The sequence below is a fragment of the Phocoena phocoena genome, chromosome 16 (genome assembly GCF_963924675.1).
Source record: "Phocoena phocoena chromosome 16, mPhoPho1.1, whole genome shotgun sequence".
Classification (NCBI taxonomy): Eukaryota; Metazoa; Chordata; class Mammalia; order Artiodactyla; family Phocoenidae; genus Phocoena; species Phocoena phocoena.
This window is the reverse complement of record NC_089234.1, coordinates 71,141,373-71,163,812: the sequence shown is the minus strand read 5'-3', so window position 1 is coordinate 71,163,812 and position 22,440 is coordinate 71,141,373. Positions and strand designations below refer to the sequence as shown.

At 40.2% G+C, this 22,440-nt stretch overlaps 1 protein-coding gene across 1 annotated transcript in view; it reads right to left on the bottom strand.

Annotated features, from left to right (window-relative positions):
* Window positions 1-709: 709 nt before the first annotated feature.
* The window catches only part of LOC136136056 (ankyrin-3-like), a 105,200-nt gene continuing 83,469 nt past the window's right edge, over window positions 710-22,440 (bottom strand). The window contains exons 17-24 of the mRNA XM_065893927.1: window positions 19,367-19,564; window positions 14,553-14,651; window positions 7,054-7,152; window positions 6,868-6,966; window positions 6,012-6,114; window positions 1,909-2,007; window positions 1,721-1,783; window positions 710-795 (exon numbers count right to left, since the gene is read on the bottom strand). Of these exons, the coding sequence (XP_065749999.1) occupies window positions 710-795; window positions 1,721-1,783; window positions 1,909-2,007; window positions 6,012-6,114; window positions 6,868-6,966; window positions 7,054-7,152; window positions 14,553-14,651; window positions 19,367-19,564 (846 nt within the window). The remainder of the gene's footprint in view (window positions 796-1,720; window positions 1,784-1,908; window positions 2,008-6,011; window positions 6,115-6,867; window positions 6,967-7,053; window positions 7,153-14,552; window positions 14,652-19,366; window positions 19,565-22,440) is intronic.

Genomic DNA, 22,440 nt, shown 5'->3' with positions numbered 1-22,440 from the left:
AAGTCAAGAGCCCTTTTATTCCAACAGCCCCCGGACACATCCGTAAAGCAAGGGCTAAGTTTAAAGAAAGATGGATAAAATGAGAATGAAAATTTGCTTATTCATTTCAAATTCCCAAGCTGAGATCAATCTAAAGGAAATGATGGTCATTTCTAGTTAAACAGCGAAATGGAATATCTTCAAATGAAGAGATTCAAAATTTCTTCTTTTTGGAAATGAGTTATCCACATGTATAAGGTTGTTACATGGTCCATTCAAACTTGGCCTCTCATCAATGCAGCTATTTGGGGATATCTTGTTAGACACTAGCAAATTTTTAGGTCTGTGACTGTCATATCTCATAATAATTTCATTTGACACCATATTTTGTGAGTGTATGCATCTTTGTGAGAACGTCACTTTCCTTTTATCTTCTGCACAGGTGAAATTACTCTGAAAATGTTGCATAAGAAAGCAGCGGAATATAATATGACAGTAAGGCACGTTACTCGTAGAGTCCTAACGATGATGCAAATATTATCCACTGGGGGATAAACAGAGGTAAACATATAGTTGATGGTTTACAGAAAAAGAAAGAAAAATGATGAGTAGAAGCCTTTAATATTTATCAAAACAACATTTACAAACAATGTGACAGGTACTTTCAGGTCCCTAAATGACCACCAAGACATTAGCTCTCCTAGGCGGGCAATCCCTGGCTACAACGCACTTACACTTGGCAGTCATTGGAACTGAAAAAGCTAAAGTGACTTTGGATCAGGTAGGCTGTCCCACTATTTAGGTTTCCAATGAAATCTGGACAAATCAAAGAAGGAACCAGTAATTACAATACAGACAACCCAGAGGCAGAGAAAGACTAGCTGCACTAAGACTGATCCAAGAGAAAAATACAACATGAGAGACGGAAAATGGAGAAGCAATCAGAACACTGGGAGAGTCAAATGATAGAGAAAAGAAACATAAATATAATATAAATTCTACTCTAAGTAAACATTTCATTATTTCAGTAAAAAGGCCAAAAATTTGCCATCTTTATCATATTTATTTACTGTAAAAATGCTAGTTTTCCAAAGAACAATAAGGATGTCATTCGTTAATATAACTACATAACATGACCTGGTCATACGCACTGATTTTTAAGTAAGGCAGAAAACTAGTAGTTTCTTTTAAGCATATGAAGAATAGCTACAGTCATCTATAATTTGTCTCTTTCATGAAATCAATATTGAAAACTTACATTTTGAAAGCAGTTTTGTTCGGGTTGAGGTTTCATTATGAGTTCAAGTTCAAAAGCAACTTTCACTGCAAAGCTTAGAGTACGTCTTAGAATGGGCATTTGATCCCTTCCCTTATAAACCCTCTCTTATTAAAAAAATATTTTAGATATGAATATTAATCAGATTTTACTATCTAGATTTTCAAATGTAAACAATAAAAACAATTTTTATGCTTAATAGAAACAAATAGTAAGAAAGTAATCCAGATAGTTAGTAACACTTGCATTTTCAAATTGACAAATGCGTTCAAGGAGAGGGGATTCAAAGAGACTAAAAGAAGACAGTCAGCGATACCAAATACATGTTGTTTAAATGATACGTCAATTAATGATTGCAAGATAAAATGAAAAGTTAGTAACTCAAGGAAGGGTTACATTTCAAAGATAAGAAATGAAAGATAAAGCTGGTAGTTAAATTTTATCACAATAAAAATTCACAAATACCTTCTTCAACATCTGAGATATATTCGCCATCACTGAGCATTTCAGGGGCGTTGGCTTTACGAACTGCATGATTTAAGTGAACAATGTAAGTGTGAACAATGCACGCTCTTGATACTACAACGAAACATATTAATGCTTCTAAAAACATTTTGCAATGAATTTTCTTCAGGAAAAAAATACAAAGTCACTCTTTGTTACTATGAACTCAAAGGAGGTTTTCATACCTTCATCATCAGACATGTCAAGAACTTCATTCATCGTTTCTGGAACATTCATTTTGTGCTTCTCTATGACAGTCTAGTAACAAAGAAAGCAGTCATTTTAGTATGAGCAGACAGGATATTTTACTGAGACTATTCATTTCTTCCTGAATTAATCTGTTGGTTTACTGTGGGATTTGTGTGTTGAATATCTTGAAGGCCCCCTCATACAAAACGACATCAAAATTATGCCTTCATAGCACTAAGTTCCTCATCATATACATGGCAGAGAACGAACACAAGGTGAAAGAATTCTAGGGGCAAAGCGCACCAGCTTAAAAGCTTTAGGTCCGCAATAAAGCTTTTCAAAGGAAAAAAAGGAGAGAGATACTGCCTCCCTTAGTTCAATGCTATACTTCTTCACGGTCTTCATGGATCTGCCACCCCATCCCACTAAAAGTCTTAGCTGATGATAAGCCAAATGATTGGCAAGAAGCCTGTCTTTATTGCTTGTGCCAAGCCAGCCCCTTCTCGTTTTCCCTTCCTATGTGTATGTTTAATTTCTAGAATAAATCACAATATTGAGATTCCAATAACTTTTACAACCATGTGTTTGCAGAAAATATTTTAGAGGTAATGCATTTGCAGGATAATTTTAACTGCCACAAAATTTTAGAGAATGGTATACAGTATGACAGAGCAAAGGCTATACTGAATCTTTTAATTGCTCTTTGATGACTTTTCGCCTAGATAGATTGTATCCATCCAAAGAACACTGACGGTATTACTTGTTTGAAAATATTAATGACTTGATATGTTTTAGTTTTAAAATGAATCCTCTTTTAATCTGAGCGTATAAAAGACTAATGGTACAAGTCATGTTGAAGTAAAGCATTATTTTGCATTTTTTCCAGCATGTAATACTGTCATTGAACATTTTCAAAAAATGAATATTTTATATTAGAACAGTTTTAGATTTACAGAAGAATTGCGAGGATAGTAGAGAGTGTTCACCCAGTTTTCCCTATGATTAACACATATTAGCATGGTACCTTTGTCACAATTCATGAACCAATATTGATTTATTATTATTAATTAAAGTCTATGTTTTATTCAGATTTCCTTAGCTTTTGCCAAATATCCTTTTTCAGTGCTAGCATCCCATCCAGGATACCGTGTTATCTTTCGTTGTCAATCTCCTTAGGCTCCTATGGCTAAGTTTCTCAGACTTTCCTTGTTTTTAATGACCTTGACAGTTTTGGGGTGAACTGGTCAGGTATTTTGTAGAATGTCCCTTAATTGAGATTCGTCTCATGTTTTTCTCATTGATTAGACTGGGGTTATATGTTTTGGGGAGGAAGTCCACTGCGGTAAAATGTCATTTTCGTTACGTCACATCAAGGGCATATACTGTCAACATGATTCACCAGGGTTGACATTGTACTTGGTCATGTGGCTGAAGCAGTGTTGGCCAGCTTTCTCCCCTGTAATCTACTCTATTTCCCCTGCTCTCCACACTGTTTTCTTGCCAGGGAAGTTACTACACTCAGACACACTTGAGCAGTGGGGAATCGTGAGCCACCTCTTGGAGGGGAAAGTATTTTCGTAAATTATTCGGAATTCTTTTGCCTGAGAAATCTGCCTCTTCCTCCATAGTCATTCAATCATTCATCCCTTATCAGTAATGAACTCACGGATATATATTTTATACTTTGCACTATACCCCGATACCATTTTATTTCTTTGGTTCAAATTGTTCTGGCTTTGGCCATTGGGAAGTCTTTCAGTGGCTTCCCGTGTCCCTTTAACACGTCCCATCATTTTGTGTATGTATGTTTATTTATTTCTTTACAGGGAGGGCCTTACTTTTTGGCACTACCAGAGGTTGCAGGCTCATCTTGTATATTTCCTGCCCCAGTTGTAGATTTTGTCATTTCTCCAAGGAGCCCTGGTTCCCTCCATTAGAGAAGGCTGTTAGAAACCAACATCTGAGTGATAGAAGTACTCTGCTCGTTGCTACTGAGGGAATTTTAAACAATGCAATTTAAATAGCTTAATTCGTATCTTTTGGATAGCCGCTCCTAGCCACTCAGTTTCCTCCTCTGCCGTGATTGTAATGTCATTAACTAAAGCATCTTTCTCAGAATTGCCACATCCAACATGGCACTCCTATCAAAGATGCAGTGTTCTTTTTAAGGCTGCTGAAGAACTGATGCCTGCTTAAGGAGACAACGGTCGCTGGGGCTTCCATAACGTCTGAACAGAGACCCACCTGCGGGCGGCTGCACTGTGCTTGGTTAGCTTAAGGGCACACACCCCACCCTGAATCCCGTCAGTCCTCTCTGAGCTAGATGACAGGCAACCGCAAAGGCAGGGCTGACAAGGTGGTGTCTCCGCTTGAAATAAAGTCTCAAATACCACAGTGCTGGACTAGGTCTTAGGGACTTCAATGGCCTCTTTTCTAGTCAATGTGAGCGTTTCATCTGGCGGAAGCCTCATTTACTTCACCAGGCAAACTGGACCTTCCTGTTAGCATGAGTAATCTTTTCTGTCTGGCAGAAAGTCACCTAGCAAGTCAGCTGATGATGTTGAGTGAGAAATGGCATGACTCCCGTGCACATTCTTTCACTAGGAACCGGAGCCCTAAAACCCTTTTCTCTCAGTCCACTTCCTGAGGCTGTAACTTTACTTTCCCTGTCTGTAACTTTATTTTCTCCTAAAGCTCTTTTTGATATCAAAGAAACATTTTGAACTTTCCTAACAGGTGAGAAAATCATTGACATTTAATCAAATAAGATTTATATTTTGAACTATTATACCATCTTCAATTCTCTAACACTGAAACAGAGGTTTCACGTATTTATTTCAGTGACTTCAAGTCTTTTATAGCATGGTGACACTTGGTTGTTATTTAATACCTTGTCCTTCTCTCCTTTCCTACTCTCAAGAGAGTTACATGGCATATCTATAAAATTAAGGTTAATAAACATTATTTATTTAAACTCTCTTCTCGAGAATTTAATGATAGATTTTAAGATGATGAAATACTCAAGAGGTATATGAAAGCAATATGTAGGAATTAATTTCTATTCCAGCTATATCTTAAAGTTAGAGACGTGCCCTGGCTGACAACCATTGCTCTAGTCCATTAAAGCTACTGTTTTCTCTTTTGCAAATTACAACATTTCTCTTTTGTGATCAGCAGGCTGAAGTTTTAGCTTCTAAAACCTGTACACAGCCAAATAACTCAACCGGCAGGTAGCAACAGAGTCCTTCGAGCCATGGTGTTTTGTACGAAGCACTGTATATCCAGACTGCAGACGTGAACTATGCCTTCTTCGTGTTGGAAGGTGGCATATGAGAAAAGGAAGCACAGCTGATACTTCCAAGTGCTGCAGAGTCCTAAACTGACACTGTACGGACTCAGTCTCGGGCCTGTGTGTTGAGTCACGCAGTCAGGAATAACTCAAGTAAACCTCTGACATGGGGCAGTATCTGCTATCGATTCCAAAGTTACCAAATCCTGATGGAGTTCAAAGGCACCAGACGGGGTTCCAAAGAAGTGATTGTTTTTCCTAGGAAAACTCCAATAGGTGAATGGAAGAGAAGCGAGCGTGGTGGGAAAAACTGATTTGGAACCCACCTCTAGTGTTTCTCTAACAAGGCCAAAATATGTTTACAATAATGATGACAATGTACCCATTATCATTTGTGAGTTAAAATATTTTAAAGAACCAACTTAGGGTTTTCATCTTTCTTGCACTGTCAAAGAAGGATGTCAAAACATCTCATTAAAAAAGTTTTTTATATCAAAATAAAGAAATACATTCAGCTTTCTATGGAACTAAAACCTCTGTAGCTTTTTGAAAGGTATAACTTTTGAAAAGGTATTTTTAGTGTTTTGAATTTTTCTTCCCATCAGAAATGAGAGTTTTGCTTTGCTGACTGCCATCAAGGAGGTGACAGCATTTGGAAATACGGTGCTTAGTTTCTGAATGGAGGAAAAAAGGTTCATCTCCCCAAAGCCTGGAAAAATCTACAGTCTGAGAACTGGCTCTTGGGGTAATGGGGTTACAAGGTCTGGCATCCACTACTCACAGTCGTGGTCACAGTCTCTTCAGTTACCACCTTCAGGGTGTCCACCACTGAGATGTAGCCAAGCCTCCGGGCAATGGCCAGGGCAGTGTTCCCATTCTGGGAAGAGGGAAACATGGTCAAGGAATTACAAGTCATTCCACGTGTCTCAGCGCCTGTGTGTTTCCACACGTTTGCCTTTACAAACGTAAGGTGAGTGTCTCACCAGTCCTTTCCCACTGTCATACCCAAAACGCTGTTTCATTAAAGACATACCTTGCACAAAACCCACCTAACCTGTCCCTACTCATAGAGCAGAGTCTGGGCTGCTACACATGGAATCCGAGAGGCTTTTTAATGTTTTATGTAATCAAGGAAACAAACACGTGCTTCTTCTTATGTTTGTACTCCCTACTGGGTAGCAGTGGGTTTGTAGTTTTTTTTTGTTTTTTAGTTTTTTCGGTACGCGGGCCCCTCACTGTTGTGGCCTCTTCCGTTGCAGAGCACAGGCTCCGGGTGCGCAGGCCCAGTGGCCATGTCTCACGGGCCCAGCCGCTCCGCGGCACGCGGCATTCTCCCGGAACCGGGGCACGAACCCGTGTCCCCTGCACCGGCAGGCGGACTCTCAACCACTGCGCCACCAGGGAAGCCCGATTTGTAGTTTTTACGTGGGAAACATTAATCACATCTCTGTCTCTGGACAACTCACAACAATACAGTTATTGTCCTTTTCCCTTCATTCTACTGAATGCTCTGTTTATGCCTACTAAACATAGAAAGTCAAAGAGCAAACCTGTCCAATAAAAATGTAAGAAGGCACCAGCACCCAGGCCCAGCTCCCCCCTCATCACTTAGCTGGCCCTTTGCTCTTACCACAGTGAGTTCATTGGGGGAGGCATTGTTCTGAAGCAAGACGTTGATTATATGCGTGTGTCCCTGTTGAGCTGCTTGGTGTAACGGCGTATACCCATTCTGTAGAAGGAAGATGGAAGAAAAGACTCTTACTTCCTTGGACACGAGATCAATGACTTGGTAGATACAAAGGAGAAAGGAGTTTACCTTTGTTTTGGCATTCACTTTTGCAGAATGCTGGAGCAGGAAGTTAACAATCTTGATGTTTCCATAGTGGCAGCCCACATGTAGTGGTGTGTATCCCATCTGTAATTATATATATATAACCTTTATTAAGAAATAACCTTTCTTAACGAGGCAGAAAGCGTTTTTTTTCCCCTATATAAAACAAATGTCATTGACAGAGCTAATCTAAGGTATAAATAACAATACCACCTCACATGGAAATAGTTACTAAATGTCCCAAAGTGCTCACTCTAGCATCGGCTCATTTTATTTCCATAACAACTTTTCAAGATAGGACGAAAAGATGGAACGACAGCCTAGACAGAAGGATCCAGTGGCTTCTTGCAGAGGGTCAGAAGCGTGCTCAATGGACAGACATGGACTAGCATTTATTCAACACTCTACTCTCTCAAGGCATAAAATTGAGGTTAAAAAATGTGAAGTGGTTAAGTGATCATGAAAGCAGTAGATGATGATCAGAATGCATGACGGAGACAGGAAGGATAGAAACACTGAAGCAGGAGAGGCAGGTGTGAGTTCAGGAGGTCTGCGATATATGAACTTGGTCTAGCAATAGATGCTCTAGTTAAAGTCTTCCGCCTACCTAGGTAGAGCCCCACACTTTGAAAACCACTCATTTAGACAAAGCAATGGACTGCTTCTCCAATTAATATCCACTGACCCCTGAGGGGCTATAAGTTCCATCTATTAAAAAATATATCGTGTGTGTATGTATGTGTACGTATATATAGATACACACACACATATATTCTAGATAATTATTTTTTTTAAAAAGGATATTCCAGATATTTTTTCTAGATGGCCATAATGTAACAGACTCCACCACACAATTTCAGTGCCCATGGCCAATCTCTGTTTACGATGACACTGGCAGCACCAGATCACTGAAAGGGAGAGCACAGACTTTTAATATTTCTAAATGGTCATGGGTCAAGGGTCCATGTTTTCAAGTGTCTGCATCTTGTATGTGATGGCATTAGTGTGTCTTTATGGTGACTCTGTGCTACAGACTGAATGTTTGTATCCCCTAAAAGTTGTATGCTGAAACCCTAATCCCAGTGTAATGGTATTTAGAGATGGAAACTTTGGCAGGTAATTTGGTCATGAGGGTGGAGCCCTCATGAATGGGATTAGTGCCCTTATAAGAAGAGAAAGGAGACAGCCTGCCTCTTCTCTTTTCTACCTGCTACCAGCACCTTGATCTTGGATTTCCCAACCTCCAGAACTCTGAGAAATAAAGGTTTGTCCAGGCTATAGTATTCTTGTTATAGCAGCCTAAACTAACTAAGACACTCCAGCAAATGGGTGTATTTGAATTTGAAAAGGGGACGTCCGGAACACAGCTGATTGTGGAAGGTGAAGACACCTCAGCAGGGATGTGCTGCCCTAAAGAACTGACTCTGGTTAGATTCTATTCCATGAACTGAACTGTAAGTACAGCCACACTGACCAGACCCTGTTGATAAGCTCACCGTAACCACATGTATATGAGTCTGACTTAGGACCCCTAAAGCTGCTTCATGCACGATGAAGGGTATCCCATTTTGGGGACCAGAATTCACCTGCCTGCTTTGCAGGGTTCTTTCTTGGTACTGAGGAACTCAGGATACTGTGTTAGGAATCAGAATGCTGCTTAGGGAGGGAGGCATGAAAACAGTTTTCTCCTACCAGTTCTCAGTACAATTAGCTTAATTGACTGAAGTAACATTATTCCCAGTGTTAGTGGCAGAGGACTGATCCCAAACCAAAAGATTACAGAAAATATTTTAAAATTTTAAATATTAAGGAACTCTTCAAGTTTCTGGTCAACATGCCTAAGCAATGATGCAACCCTTTCCAATGGCTACTGTGCTACTGTATTGATCAGATTTTTAAAAGAAATTGAATTATTCTAAGTACCTTAATGTACAGTTTCTTCTCATCCTCATAGCTTCACTGTCACTCCTAGTAAAACCCTAAGTCATTATAGTGGACTGTTAGGACATGGTTGGTCTGGACCCTGCTCTCCACCTCCCATCTATTACATCTCTGAGCTCGTCTCCTACGAGTCTCTCCCTTGTTCACGCTGCTCTAAGACATTGGTCTCCTTGCTGCTCCACAAATACTACAGTATTTTATTAAAAATACATATGCATGCCAGGAAGATTTAGTTTTCATCCAGAGAAACCAAAATTGGGGCTCCTCTATTCATTGAGGGTCACAAAGTTCCCATGGTAAATGGCACCTTGCACATGCCCAGAGAGATGTGATTTGGGAAATTCCCTTCAACTAGTGGCAATACATTTTGGAAAGACCAACTCTTCTTTCTTTAATAACTAAGGAACAGTCATAGTTCAGATAACTGAGCAGTCTTTGCTTGCTTTTTTCACTGTTGCCTACTTATACCATCATTACAAGCTGAAGTTAAGTCATCTTCTTTAGGCAATACTGAAAGGGTGTATTTGTGTAGGAAGAGCAAACAGGTACAGAAGGAATATTCAGGCTGCTGTTTCTGATCTATGGTACGTGAGCATGAGATCTTACTGAGCAGTAGTTAGGTGCCTCCCTATGCAACATGGTTTGAGAAAGCGGGAGCAGGAAATCCACACTATTTCCTCACCTCCTAAACCTGTGCTCTCTCGAGTCTGTCTTTGGCCTTCCTTGCACTTGTCATAGTCTTCCTCAGTGAACACACCCACTCACAACTACAATTATTCCCTGATTTTATTTCAGTTAAATTTTTTGTTTTCAAATTTTTTTATGTTGATACTATTGTTTTAGGGAATACCTTTCTCTTGTCACACTAAATATTACTTAATAATATGGCAGGCTGTAAGATATTTCTATAAATAGCTTTTTCATAATTTTACTTCAATAAAACTGATTGAGATTGAAAAGTTGCATTTAGTAACAGACAGAGATTTTTCCTTTAGAAAACAAACTCTGAAAATAAACTCTCAGTATCTCATTTCCTGAAGGTGCTACAGTTGAACGTCTTAGCACGCTAAAAAGGTTGAAAAAATTTCTCCTGTGATTTTTTTACTTTATTGTTTACCTCCAAAATTAGTGTGGGGTTAAAATGGAAAACAAAACAAAGATCCTCTCAGGGACTACAGAAGAGTCAAAGATTATGAAAGAGTATTTCCGTAATGATAGAAGAAAAATAAGGCAATTGTCATCTCCATCCCTAACCCAGCCTATCCCACTTCTGACATCCCTTATAACTTCTTTGACCATTTCTCTTTCTACTGGCACCTTCCTCTTAGCCTACTAACATACTGCCATACTTCCAAACTTGGAAACAATAATCACTCCTTTCAAATATTTCTCTCCTTTCCTGGGTCTATATTCTCTTAAAGCTTCTTGAAAAAAAACCCATTTTCATTCACCATTCCCTTCCATTTTCCCCATATCTCACCGTCCCCACTACTCCAGTGAGACTGCCTTCTAATAACCCCGGTGCCACTGCAGTGCACGTGTTTTAGTGCTTTCTCTTCTGTGTCACACTCTCCTTGACAGTCTTCAGTTACTTGGCATCCATGTTATATTCTTTCCCCATTTCCCTCCTGCCCTCAGTCAGGCCTGCTTCCTTCCACCTCCTCCAACCACTTTAAAATATCGTTGATCCTAGGGATTTTGTCTTTGATTTCCTCCACACTGTTCCTCAACGATCACGTCCACATTCACAATTTCAACGGATACATTTATTCTGACCACGTCCAAATCGGTATCTTTAGTCCAGACGGCCCTCCTGTATCCCAGACCAAAGCTTTAGTCATTTACTAGCTGTCTCTACCTAGAGAGCCCCTAGGTCATGTAGGAATCAACACACCCAATACAGAACTCAGGGTGCTGTTTCTCCAACCAGCTTCTTCTCCTTCACTTCCTGTCTCGCTGAATGGTCACCTGGTTACAGAGCCACATCCTCAGGTTCGTCCTGAATTTCTCACTTTTCCTTAGTCCCTATATACACATGGTCTCAAGTCTAATTGTTTGTACTTGTTAAGTATTTCTTCAATTTCTCTCTTGTTTACCAATATCCCATCTGCCCCTTACTTGAGGCCTTCTCTATTCTTCATCTGGACCTCAGCAATTGCCTTCTAATGGCCCCTGCTCCAAGCTCTTTTACCAACTCCTTCTTTGCATTGTCTCCTAGGATCTTTCTAAACCAGATATCTGATCTTATCATCTTCTGTTTACAACCTCTCAAGGCTTACCAGTACAAACAGGATTAAAAACGTAAGCATGGCACATCAAGGCCCTCTGAGATCATCTTAATTATCTAGCAGTATCTTGGGGCGTGCCCCCAATTTTTTCTCATGTTCCTGTGACGCTGAACCAGCTATAGACCCCTCCTATACTCCCACCTTTGTAAATAACTCAGTTAACGCCAATAACTCTAAATTTATTTATTTATACATGGGGTCAAAATCAGGCTTTGGACCAGCTAGCTATGTTACCTTACATGAGTAATTCCTTTTCTGTGCCTCAGTTTCTGTAAAACAGGGATACTAATTTTATCAACCTTATAAGATAGTCATAAGGACTAAACAAATTAATAAGGGTAAATGCTTAGAACAGTATCTGACACAGAGAAAATGAGTAGTAAATTTTGCTATTATTATTACATTTTTATTGTTGTGTCTCCCTCTCTAGACTATGAATTCTGTGAGGACAAGGAACGTATCACCCAGGTAAGAATCGAACAACTAGTAAGAGCTCTAGAAACAAATGTGAAATGACTATGTATCAAATAAACATTTTTCATGATTTTACACACATTAAAAGAAAGCTAATTTAACAATTTACTTGCTAATCAGTACCTCTGAGAATCAGTGCTTTGGTGTGCTTTGGGGTGGTCTAAATAAAATGTTTCCAGAGATTCTCCTTTTGAAAAGCAAAAGAGGGCTTCCCTGGTGGCACAGTGGTTGAGAGTCCCCCTGCCGATGCAGGGGACATGGGTTCGTGCCCCGGTCTGGGAAGATCCCACATGCCGCGGAGCGGCTGGGCCCGTGAGCCATGGCCGCTGAGCCTGCGCGTCCGGAGCCTGTGCTCCGCAATGGGAGAGGCCACAGCAGTGAGAGGCCCGCATACCGCAAAAAAAAAAAAAAAAAAAAAGCGAAAGAAGTGGCTTCATTTCAGCTGTACGACACTGAGCATTAAACCCTGTGCCAGCCGCACAATTTAGTCTGAACTGATTTGGTGAACTTCAAATACAAAGTGAGATGGAGATATGGTGGGTCAGCAGGCCAGTGGGAAGGCTGCACGGCTGTTACCAGGATGTTCTGGTCTCTTCCCCACAAGAGAAAAGAGCTCCCGATAATTTAATTATTACTATTTTAAAATTGAAGCCAGTGACTCAAATGGTACCATACATTCTACCTGTCGGCTGCTTGGGATGTCATCTTTACCAGGAAGAATTTGGAAGCTGATGGGATACAATCAACTCCTTATTTACAAGGCTAGGAAGCAAATCCAAGCAACCCATCTCTTTGCACTCCTGCTCTACTCAACTATGGGACAATCATAGCCTCACTTCCTTTTGGTGCTGTGATCTTTGCTGAGAAGAAAAAGGATGAGAGAGTGATTTTTTTTGTCTCTAATTTTTTTAAGAGACAGAGAGATGCTTACGGAACTACATCACTCGTAAAGGGCAGGAAAAGGTACATGCTTCAGAAATATTATACTGAGTACAAAAATGATTACAGACTGTGACCTGAGTTGGACAGGGTTAGAAGGAAACCCTGGTGGAGACCCAATACTCTTAAACCGTGGGGTTGCTTTTGCAAATCTAGAACAGAAGGTTCACAGCACCACTTCTTCTCCTCCCAACCTGCCCTTGAGAATCACTGCCTTAATCCCTGACTGAATTTTGGTGGTGTATATGTTGGATGTGTTGAGATAAAACGTACTGAGAAACAGAACCCTGTTATTGCCTTCGCAAATTTTTCATTTATAAAGGGAGAGGGAACCAAATAAAATGTTTATAAGTCTGTGTGTGTGTGTGTCAATAGAACAACACAGGGTGAATCTATTTACCATGAAGTTGCAAATTTCTAAAGTAAAGATTTCTTTTCTGATGAAAGTGTACAAGCACAGTAAAGAATATAAGCTAAATCCAGTCTGAGCTTTTCAGATTGAAAAATGCTTGTATTTTCATGGAAAGTAACAAGAAACCATTCAGCCACTACTATTGCCTTTACTGGTTTCTCTGTTAAACATTCAGCTATCTAGGAAGGCATTCGGGGCTAAGGGGTTCTTTTAGAATGAAAAATTTGGAAAGAAACAGAATAGAGAGAACTGGGCACTTAGGCTACCAAAGAGGCCATGGGGACTTGAAGGGCACGAGGCATTTCAGAAATGGGAGTGAGGGAGGCTACCTGGGTCACAGCTCTAAGACTACTCCAGCCAGGGACCATTATATTTGCTTCACTATTTTAATACAGAGTTAAAAAAGCATAAAGGATCTTGCCTGGTCACGTCTCTTTTGGGCAGATTCTTTCTAATAGAATGCAGTATGGGTGGAGAAGCCACAGCCCTAGAGAGTCAGAACACGGTGCAAAGGGTGTAGTCTACTCAGGTCTGCTTCCTGTGCTCGTCCCGTAAATCCAGCCTGGTTCTGATGCCTGCAATACCTTTTTACCTGGCTAATTCCTGGTGACCCTTCTATGTTATTAATATCTTCAATATCTGTCCACACACCTCAGAATCCATCTATATTATACACAGAAATGTTCGTATTCACAGTATAATAGGTAACAAGTATTCATTTTTGTGTCAAAAATGTGACACACAGAAACAAAGTTACATTTTGAAGTAGATACAAGTTTGACATGAAGAGTAACAAAATTAAGTGCTGAAAGAAAATATTCAGAGAAAGACTGATATGAAGTCCTATCTTTGATGATGACACAAAACACCCATTCGTCTTATGTGAGTTTGAAATGGCGGCATTCTATGAGATTAATCAGAAATTTCTTTTTGAAAAGATAACTATTATGGCCGAGAGAGGGAAGGAGCTGCTAGCGATCATATACACCATAAGAAATTTAGCAAGCGAGTAGCAGTTGAATAAAACCTAATGTATCCTCTTCCATAGACTATGCCTGAACATAGTTAGAAGTCATCAATTACTGACAACTTTTTCTGTATGCATTTCTTAAAAGTCAGTCACAAAAATTAAAAAAGGTACAAGCTTTCACACTCTGCCCTTGATGGGCAGATGTGTTGTAACAAGGATTAAAAAATTGCATTAACACAGGAGGCAGCAACATGCAGCTACATAAAGTATTCAGGGCAGTAAAGGTAAAAGCACCTGGGACACCACAACCAGAGACACTGGTGTCCCTTGTACAGATACACGTTTGAAATACTGCGTACAAAAGACATGATGGAAGATGTACTTTTCCCCCAGAAAATTGTATTTGTTCCATACAAGGAGTCACAATGACACTCTGGATGGGCACCATCTTTTTGTGTACCTTTGTCTGGACGTCCACGTGTGCCCCCTGGTTTACTAGGACTTCGGCCACATTCACTCTGTCTTCTTGAGCAGCCAGATGGAGTGGGGTCAGGCCACTCTGCAAAAGATGAAAGTGGTCATCTTACAGGAGGGATGGAGGACACACAGGCGTGCTGGAGAAACAATTTAGGACTTCAAGAAGAGTAAGTCTACAATTTCTATGTTTAAAAAAATCTATAGGGGCTTCCCTGGTGGCGCAGTGGTTGAGGGTCCGCCTGCTGATGCAGGGGACGTGGGTTCGTGCCCCGGTCCGGAAAGATCCCACATGCCGCGGAGCGGCTGGGCTCGTGAGCCATGGCCGCTGAGCCTGTGCGTCCGGAGCCTGTGCTCCGCAATGCGAGAGGCCACAACAGTGAGAGGCTCGCGTACCGCAAAAAAAGAAAAAAAAAAAAAATCTATAGAGTAAGTTTATATACTAGCATGTGACAACATGGTTATCTGCAGGCTTAATGAAAAATTTCAAACATCCTCAAAAGTGGAGGGAATGGGCTGAACCTTGTGTACTGATCACAGATGCAGCAATTATCAAGGTTTTCCTACGTTTGTTTCATCCAGCCCTACTTCCTGTTTGTTCTTTGCTTTGCGGAAGTATTTTAAAGCAAATCCCAGACATTATATCATTTTCCTCTTATGTACTTCAGTGTTCACTTTTTTAAAATAGAGTCTTTTTATTTTTTACAAAATTATGCAAGAGTTCTAACGCACTACCAACGCATGACTAGCTTTAGAAAAATTTATTAAAATGAAAACTGTTTATAAATTGAATACTGACATATGATGATATCATTTTCTCCATTAAATATTAATACCCTAGGCTGACAAATATTTTCTTTATGTTGCTTCTGGGTAGGAAAAATGGTCTGTGAAATGTTATATAAATGCTGTCTCATGAGAATGTAATATGAAGGCTATCTTGTGAAAATTTCCAGGTCATTTAATGAGACCAGATACTTGAAATTGACTCTACCACAGAACGGACAGGCTATGTGGTTATCCCAATGGCCAAGAAAAGAATCACCAAGACTGCACCCTGGTTTAAAAATCCTCTGTAGCTGCATTTTTCATAAATAACATTTAAGAGAACGTAAGCTGGTGTAAGTGCGTCCAGATTCTTTTCTTTCATCCATTATGAGCACACAAGTTAATGTCCCGAGTCCTAACGGCCTCTTTCTCCTCCTCTGCATCTGTGTAGCAAGGCCATCAACCTGTCCTATTTGTCAGAGGAAAGGCGTGAACCAAAAGCAGCACCAGGAAGGGCACAGAACCCTCGAGATGCTGAACAGTATTTATTTAGGGGCTCCTATTCCATCAAACTAATGACAGGACTCAGGAAGAGTCATTCACTCTTGACTTTCTAATACTCTTTACAGACTTTTGGAAGAAGCTCACCCAAACTGGATAAAAGAGGAAACAGGAAAAGGAGGACTGGTGCCTTCACTTGAAATCCAAGAAAAATAAGCCTGGGGCCAAAACTGGCACCACCCAAACACTGACATAATCATAGAACAATGTTCCACGTTCCACTTTAGAGGCAACAGATATTTGCAGCTGTAACATTATGTAAAAGTGTCACAATCCCCTATTCTAAGTTTGAGACTTTCCAAACCTTCTGAAGAGCTTTACTGAGTGGTTCTCAGCACAGCTGGGGGAATGTACCGTGGCTGGTGCCCTACTTTCTCGCATTCCCCCGTGGACATTCGTGCTGTCCACTCTACCTTTGGTCTGGAGGCACCTCCAGCTTTCCTGGGCTTCCCTCTCTCTCCCCGGTCTCGAAAAAGGCTTCACTGTTATTATTTACGTGCGAACCCCCTGCGTGCTCACTTCCGTCGAGAGCAACATAATCCTGCATTTAAACTCTTTTCTCGTCTGTATTCTTCAAACCACTGTGAGTTTCTTGAGGTAACTACTGTACCTTTAATCCTTGTATAACCAGTCGAGTATCTAGCGTTTAATCCACCCACTAATCGACTGAGTCAGAGGAAAAAGCAAGCATCTTTCGGTAACATAGTATAAATTAAATAAAGAAAAAATTATTTTTACATTCATGATTTAAAAAACAAAATGTGATGGTTAAAACAGCCCTGTGTGAGTTCAGAAGTTATCTATTAACCTTTTATAAAGGTTTTGAGCATGGCTCTTTTTAAAAATGGCATTTATTGGGCACAGAGAGAATACCACCAACTTGGAAGAGGAACAGCTCTGCTTCGTACTCTATTGGCTGTGTAAAGAAATACAGCTACTTGTGGTCTGCAGAATTCGTGTGGGAAAGTGGGAACGTCAAAAGCAAAATCGCACCAGATCAAACACTAGTACTTCGGCAGGAACGTAGGTTCATGGGCTCTTTTTCTTAAAAACCTGGGAACTGCTGGTGAATAGCAGGAAGAGAAGTGAAAACAATCAAGTGTTTGGTTCAATCATACTTTTCACGAAAGCTAAATCTTTCTTTTAATATTCATTGTTTAGCAAGTGTGAAATGGGGAAGTGGGATGGGGAAGGGGGAAGGGGTGGAGGGAGAGTAACTGATGTTTAAAACTCTGGCAGCTTAGGAAAAATGGACAGAAAACCTGTCAGAGTCCTTATTGAATAGAGCTCTGCGGATTTTCTGTTTTCACACTGGAACTTATTTAATACTTGGTACAGAAAATGACTCCTGAGAAAGGAAGCAAAGACTTACAAATGCCTTCTTATTAGACCATTTCTAGGTACTGTGAAGTTCTTGAAAGTTCCTTAAGTACAGTGTGCCAGTGGGAATTTCCTTGGTGATATATTTGCTTATGTAGAGTTTGTTCAGGAAGGTGGCTGGGCATTTCCAGGCTTTCTTGGTTTGCTATGTCTTTTGGGCCTCAGAATTCCCTTGGCTGATCTCCCTCTAGTCTACCCAAGTAGACACTGAGAAATTCTTTCTGAAGTGTTCTCAGCCTAAATTTTTAAAAAATGATTTTAAGGTGAATTCAAGGCTAAATATGTATATTGCCATGGGTTAGCTAAAGGAATTTAAAGGAAATAAATGTTTATGACACAGTACTTTGGTGTCAGACCTATAGAAAATGTTCACCTGTTAACCAATTGTTCAGGTTTGTATTGTCTCTGGGAGAATTAATGAGATATAATATTCTGGGCTCCTAAGAATAAATACACTGATGGATGCCAGAATGTGGCATCATTTGAGAAGGCCACGTCCTCCATCTCATTAAGACAGGTTGAATTTTGCAGCAAACTATTATAAGGCTGGTCTATATATTAGTATATGAACCTTAGAAATTCAACAGCTCAAACAAATCCTGATTATAATGACTACTTGAAATTGCTTCGTGATTCCCGTTAATGCCGAGGCATACATTCCAAAGGAATGTTTAAAAAGAAAGATATGACAAAAGCAAATCAGTACACGAGAAAAAATAAAAGAAAATTGTGTTTGGTTTGCAGTGATCACAAAGGATTTTCAAGATACTAAAACTGATAAAAGGTTTTCCTATTCTCTTACGTATGTCTTTTGGTTCATAGAATTTGTTAAATTACCACCTTGGGAATTCAGATTAGTGCAGAGTAACCTTTTCCCCAAACTGTGAAAAGTCTAAAATTAGGACAACTATTCTTTTTCCACTTAGAAGAAGGTGCTGAATGTTAGTCATCTTCCTGACATTTCTGGGAAGTAAAGAGTGTTGTCTTTGTTTATTAGAGAATGAAACTGAGGCTCAGAGATGTCACATAACTTGTCCAATCAAGTTACACGTCAAGTAGGAGTCAGATTTCGGATTCATACCCAGGAAATTCAAAGCCTCTGTGATCACAAAACACAGGCCACATATATTAAAATATTTAAACTACTTATTATTCATTGCCATAAAACTACTGCTATCTTGAAACTCTACTCCAGTATCTGAGCTGTGGCTGAGAAATGTCATAGCTGTGCCATCACCATCCTGTAGAGGAGAAGCTAAATAACAGGGAGTTTGGATTATCGGGAATTTGGGGACACTCTTGCAGGTTTTTTTAAATCTGAAGACTAAGGAATATCTGTCTTGTATTTTGGGCAGATCTCAGACTCAGGTATTAATAAGCGGGTCAGCAAACCCAAATTCTCTGCTATACACAGTGGAGGCAGAGACCTCCTTAACATGTCTCTGGGTAACTGTGGGCTGGACTTTCACAGAGCTCTTCACTAACCATGGGGATGTCGAACGTGAGGTCAGGGGAGTCTGAAGACTTCTGGGAACAGAGACTTAAAAGTTCCCTGGCACTGCCAATTTACCTACAGAGACTAAGCTTTTGATCTATGGAGTAAGACAGCTACTCTAAATTTCTGTTATTAAAATGAACTCTCTGAAGGCAGACCTGTTTCCAGTTTCTTTTTGTAACCTAGGACTTAAAACTGGGACAGGCAGTAGGTACCCCCCAAATGTCTGTGGCATAGATCAACTTACAACTTTTTATTTACAACCTACAACTTCTTATTTACTATGTTCTGGTTGCCCTTTGACTTTACATTATAACAAAACATCACGTTACTAGAACAATTTTGTGGACCTCATTTTTATGGCTCTGTCACTCACCAGTATGACTTTGCAGTTATTGACTTAACATTCTCTTATTGTTTAAACAGATTTTTTTCAAGTTCTTCCTACGATAAATAACATGTTGGTACATACTTTTGTGCATACTACACTTTGCACTTTCTTTTTGACCTGAATTTTTCATGACTTCTTAGCGATCTTTTGAAGGTGAGGTTTTGCTGTGCTGGATGCTTTGCAGAGGAAAAAAAAAAAAGGTTACCTTATTGCTCAGGTTCACGTTAGCATTCCTGCTGAGGAGCAGTGACACCATGTCCACATGTCCTTCCTGAGCTGCAAGATGGACAGAAGCAATTCCTTGCCGGGTAACTGCGTTTGCATCAGCACCATATTCCAGCAGAGTTGTCGCTATGTCCATCTGGTTCTTTTTGGCAGCAATGTGCAGTGGTGTATAACCATTCTGTCAAGAGAAATCACTTGGTCACATGCCCAGTCACAAGATAAAAATGTGTGCAGTGCATTTTCAAATAGTATGCTTCCCTTTCTAGTGATTTTCTTTGATGGTTTAAAAAAATCATTAGCAAGTAAGCAAACACTGAGAAATCAAGAAGTGCTAGTAACATAGTGCCCTCATATCTCCCACATTCCTAAATAGGGAAAACGTACTATAGAGAGTTTAATGCAAAAGAGTCAAGAGTACCAGTGGTTTTACAAATGGATGGTAGCACCCCCTAGCACAGGTAGTTGTGTTAGTAGGTGCTCAATAATTACTTGCCTCATATATCCGGAATGAGAGGAAACCTAACTAGGAAACAAACAAATGGTACCACCGGGGCAGGTTCAGAGCCATTATTCAACCTTTAAAATCTCTTTACTAGCCTATTGCTTACAAGTGGAAATTTTTAATTTTCATGGTAGTCAAGATACTGTAATCTACTCCCATTTGCCATTCTGATTGCCTCTTTTATGAAACTTCAGTCACGCTTCAGCTAGACTGGTCCCCAAACAACATATGGCTCATGTTTCTGTCTTGCCTTACTCTACCAAGAATGCTTTTCTCCAACATGCCCTTGGGACCTGCATCTTTCATTTGAAGGTTCACCTCAAGGGTCACACCCCCATGAAGTGTTTCACCTCCCCTTCCACTCTTTTTTTTTCTGCGGTACGCGGGCCTCTCACTGTTGTGGCCTCTCCCGTTGCGGAGCACAGGCTCCGGACGCGCAGGCTCAGCGGCCACGGCTCACGGGCCCAGCCGCTCCGCGGCATGTGGGATCTTCCCGGACCGGGGCACGAACCCGTGTCCCCTGCATTGGCAGGTGGACTCTCAACCACTGTGCCACCAGGGAAGCCCCTCCCCTTCCACTCTTATACCTGCCCCTCACTTGGCTGACTCCAGTCAAAATCCCGGAGATGTTTAGTGGCACTCTTCTTCATATATCTGTCTCCTCCTACTAAAATGCAGATTTGTTAAGGGCAAGTATTGTGCCACATTTGTCTTTGTATCTCCAGAGCCTGGCAATGACTGGCAAATCCTTAGATTTGAGTCAAGCTTACTAGAGCTTTCAGAACATTCTGGGATCCTTCTCTTGGTTGACTTTTGATACTCAGAGGTGGAAGGAACCAAAATTCCTTTGACAAATTGTTAATAAGCTGCTTCAGGAGCCCTCAGAGTCCCCTGTCCTAAGAAAAAAGGTCCCCTGCCTTAGGAAACCCTGTCCTGACTCACAGTCATTTAAGAGGAATGCAAGATTACATTTTGACATGGGCCTGAATCTAATTACATAAAAAATGCCAATGAAAAACTAGAATTTTTTTTTTTTTTTTTGGTATAGACAAGAGGATTTAGAGAAAGAAAATAGAAAGAAAAAAGAATAATTAGAATTTATAAAATACAAATAGGATTTAGATTTGGGAATATGATCCAAATCTGGACAACAGATCAGTCACAATCTTTCCAAGCCATAAGGATGGGTCAGAAATAACTCAGAGGGCAGTGGGGGGCTACTGGTCGACCAGCCTGCTGTAATTAACCCTCATGTTTATGTCAGTGGTATGTTCTACTGTGACAGCATTGCTCCCTTGACAAACATTCTTTCTATATATGATTCTAGAAGATTTAAGGTTGCTGGATATCAACTGAAGAAAGTGGAAATGCCACTTCTAGACTCTTCTGAAACCAGCCTCTGCCGAACAGGATGGGCCAGGGTAGAAGATTTTATGCTCTTATTTTTAGTTTTGACCTATTGCCATCTGGAAACCCCAGCTGACCTCAGAAGCATTTGGCCCTCTGCTCACACACACCCTAAAGAGATCGTCTTCAGAGCCTAATGTAGATCTCGGGATTGAGCCCAACTCTACAGCGAGTGACAGGAGGGGGTGATCTGTTTTACTACCATCCCCACCCCTGAATAAAAGGGAAAATTCAAAAAGCAGTGCTAGGAAACCTGATTAGTCAAGACTCTTAACACGAACTAATTAGAGTGGTAAAGGCAAGATAAAGTCAGAGCAGCTTCTAACCATGCATCTTATCAGTCAGCAACTTCTCAACCTCTAAAGGTAAGTCAGTATCCTCTGAGATGTGACAATCCTCTTGATTACTTTTAATTCCACCAAGAAATCATTGACTCTTAGAAAACAGAGAAGCTCTGACATCTGTGTAATGCATGCCAATTCCAGACAAGTTACTCATTATTACTGAGGGGTTTATTCTGAGCTCCTTACCTGAGATACAAAGGAAAGTATAAAGCAAGGGAAAAACAATTTAGGGTATTATTTTAGAATGGCTAGCTCATCTCAGAAAGGCTTAAGAAATATTTCGAATAAGAAACAAGTACTTTATCTTGAGACCTATGATAAAATTTTCTAAATTTCCTAACTTCTTTCTAATTTCTAGAAAGTTAAAGGATTCTTACTTGCCATACAAAAGGAGACAGATACATTTATCAGAAGAGACATAAAGTAGTGAGAGACTAAACTAGAGAATAATCTCAATCAATACTCTTTTCCTCTTGATGTAGAGGACAAAGTGCATGCCATGTGTCCTTTTGCATTTCAAGATTAAAAACAAGAGCAGATGTAATTTTAAATGATTAAAAGTAATATATTTACACTGTACTTTATATTTTTCCCCCAAACCTTCATAATCTCTACTGATCCATGCCAACAGATATACTGTACAGCTTATGAAAGAGAAATCTGACAAATAGTAAGTTAAGGCTCACTAACCCTTCCACAACCTGTGCCCAGGTTATTCCTGAACTCAAGCCAATCCTCTTTCCAGCACAGTGTCCTGTCTCAGGAAATAGATCTGGCTAAAATGGATTAGGGAAGCCCATC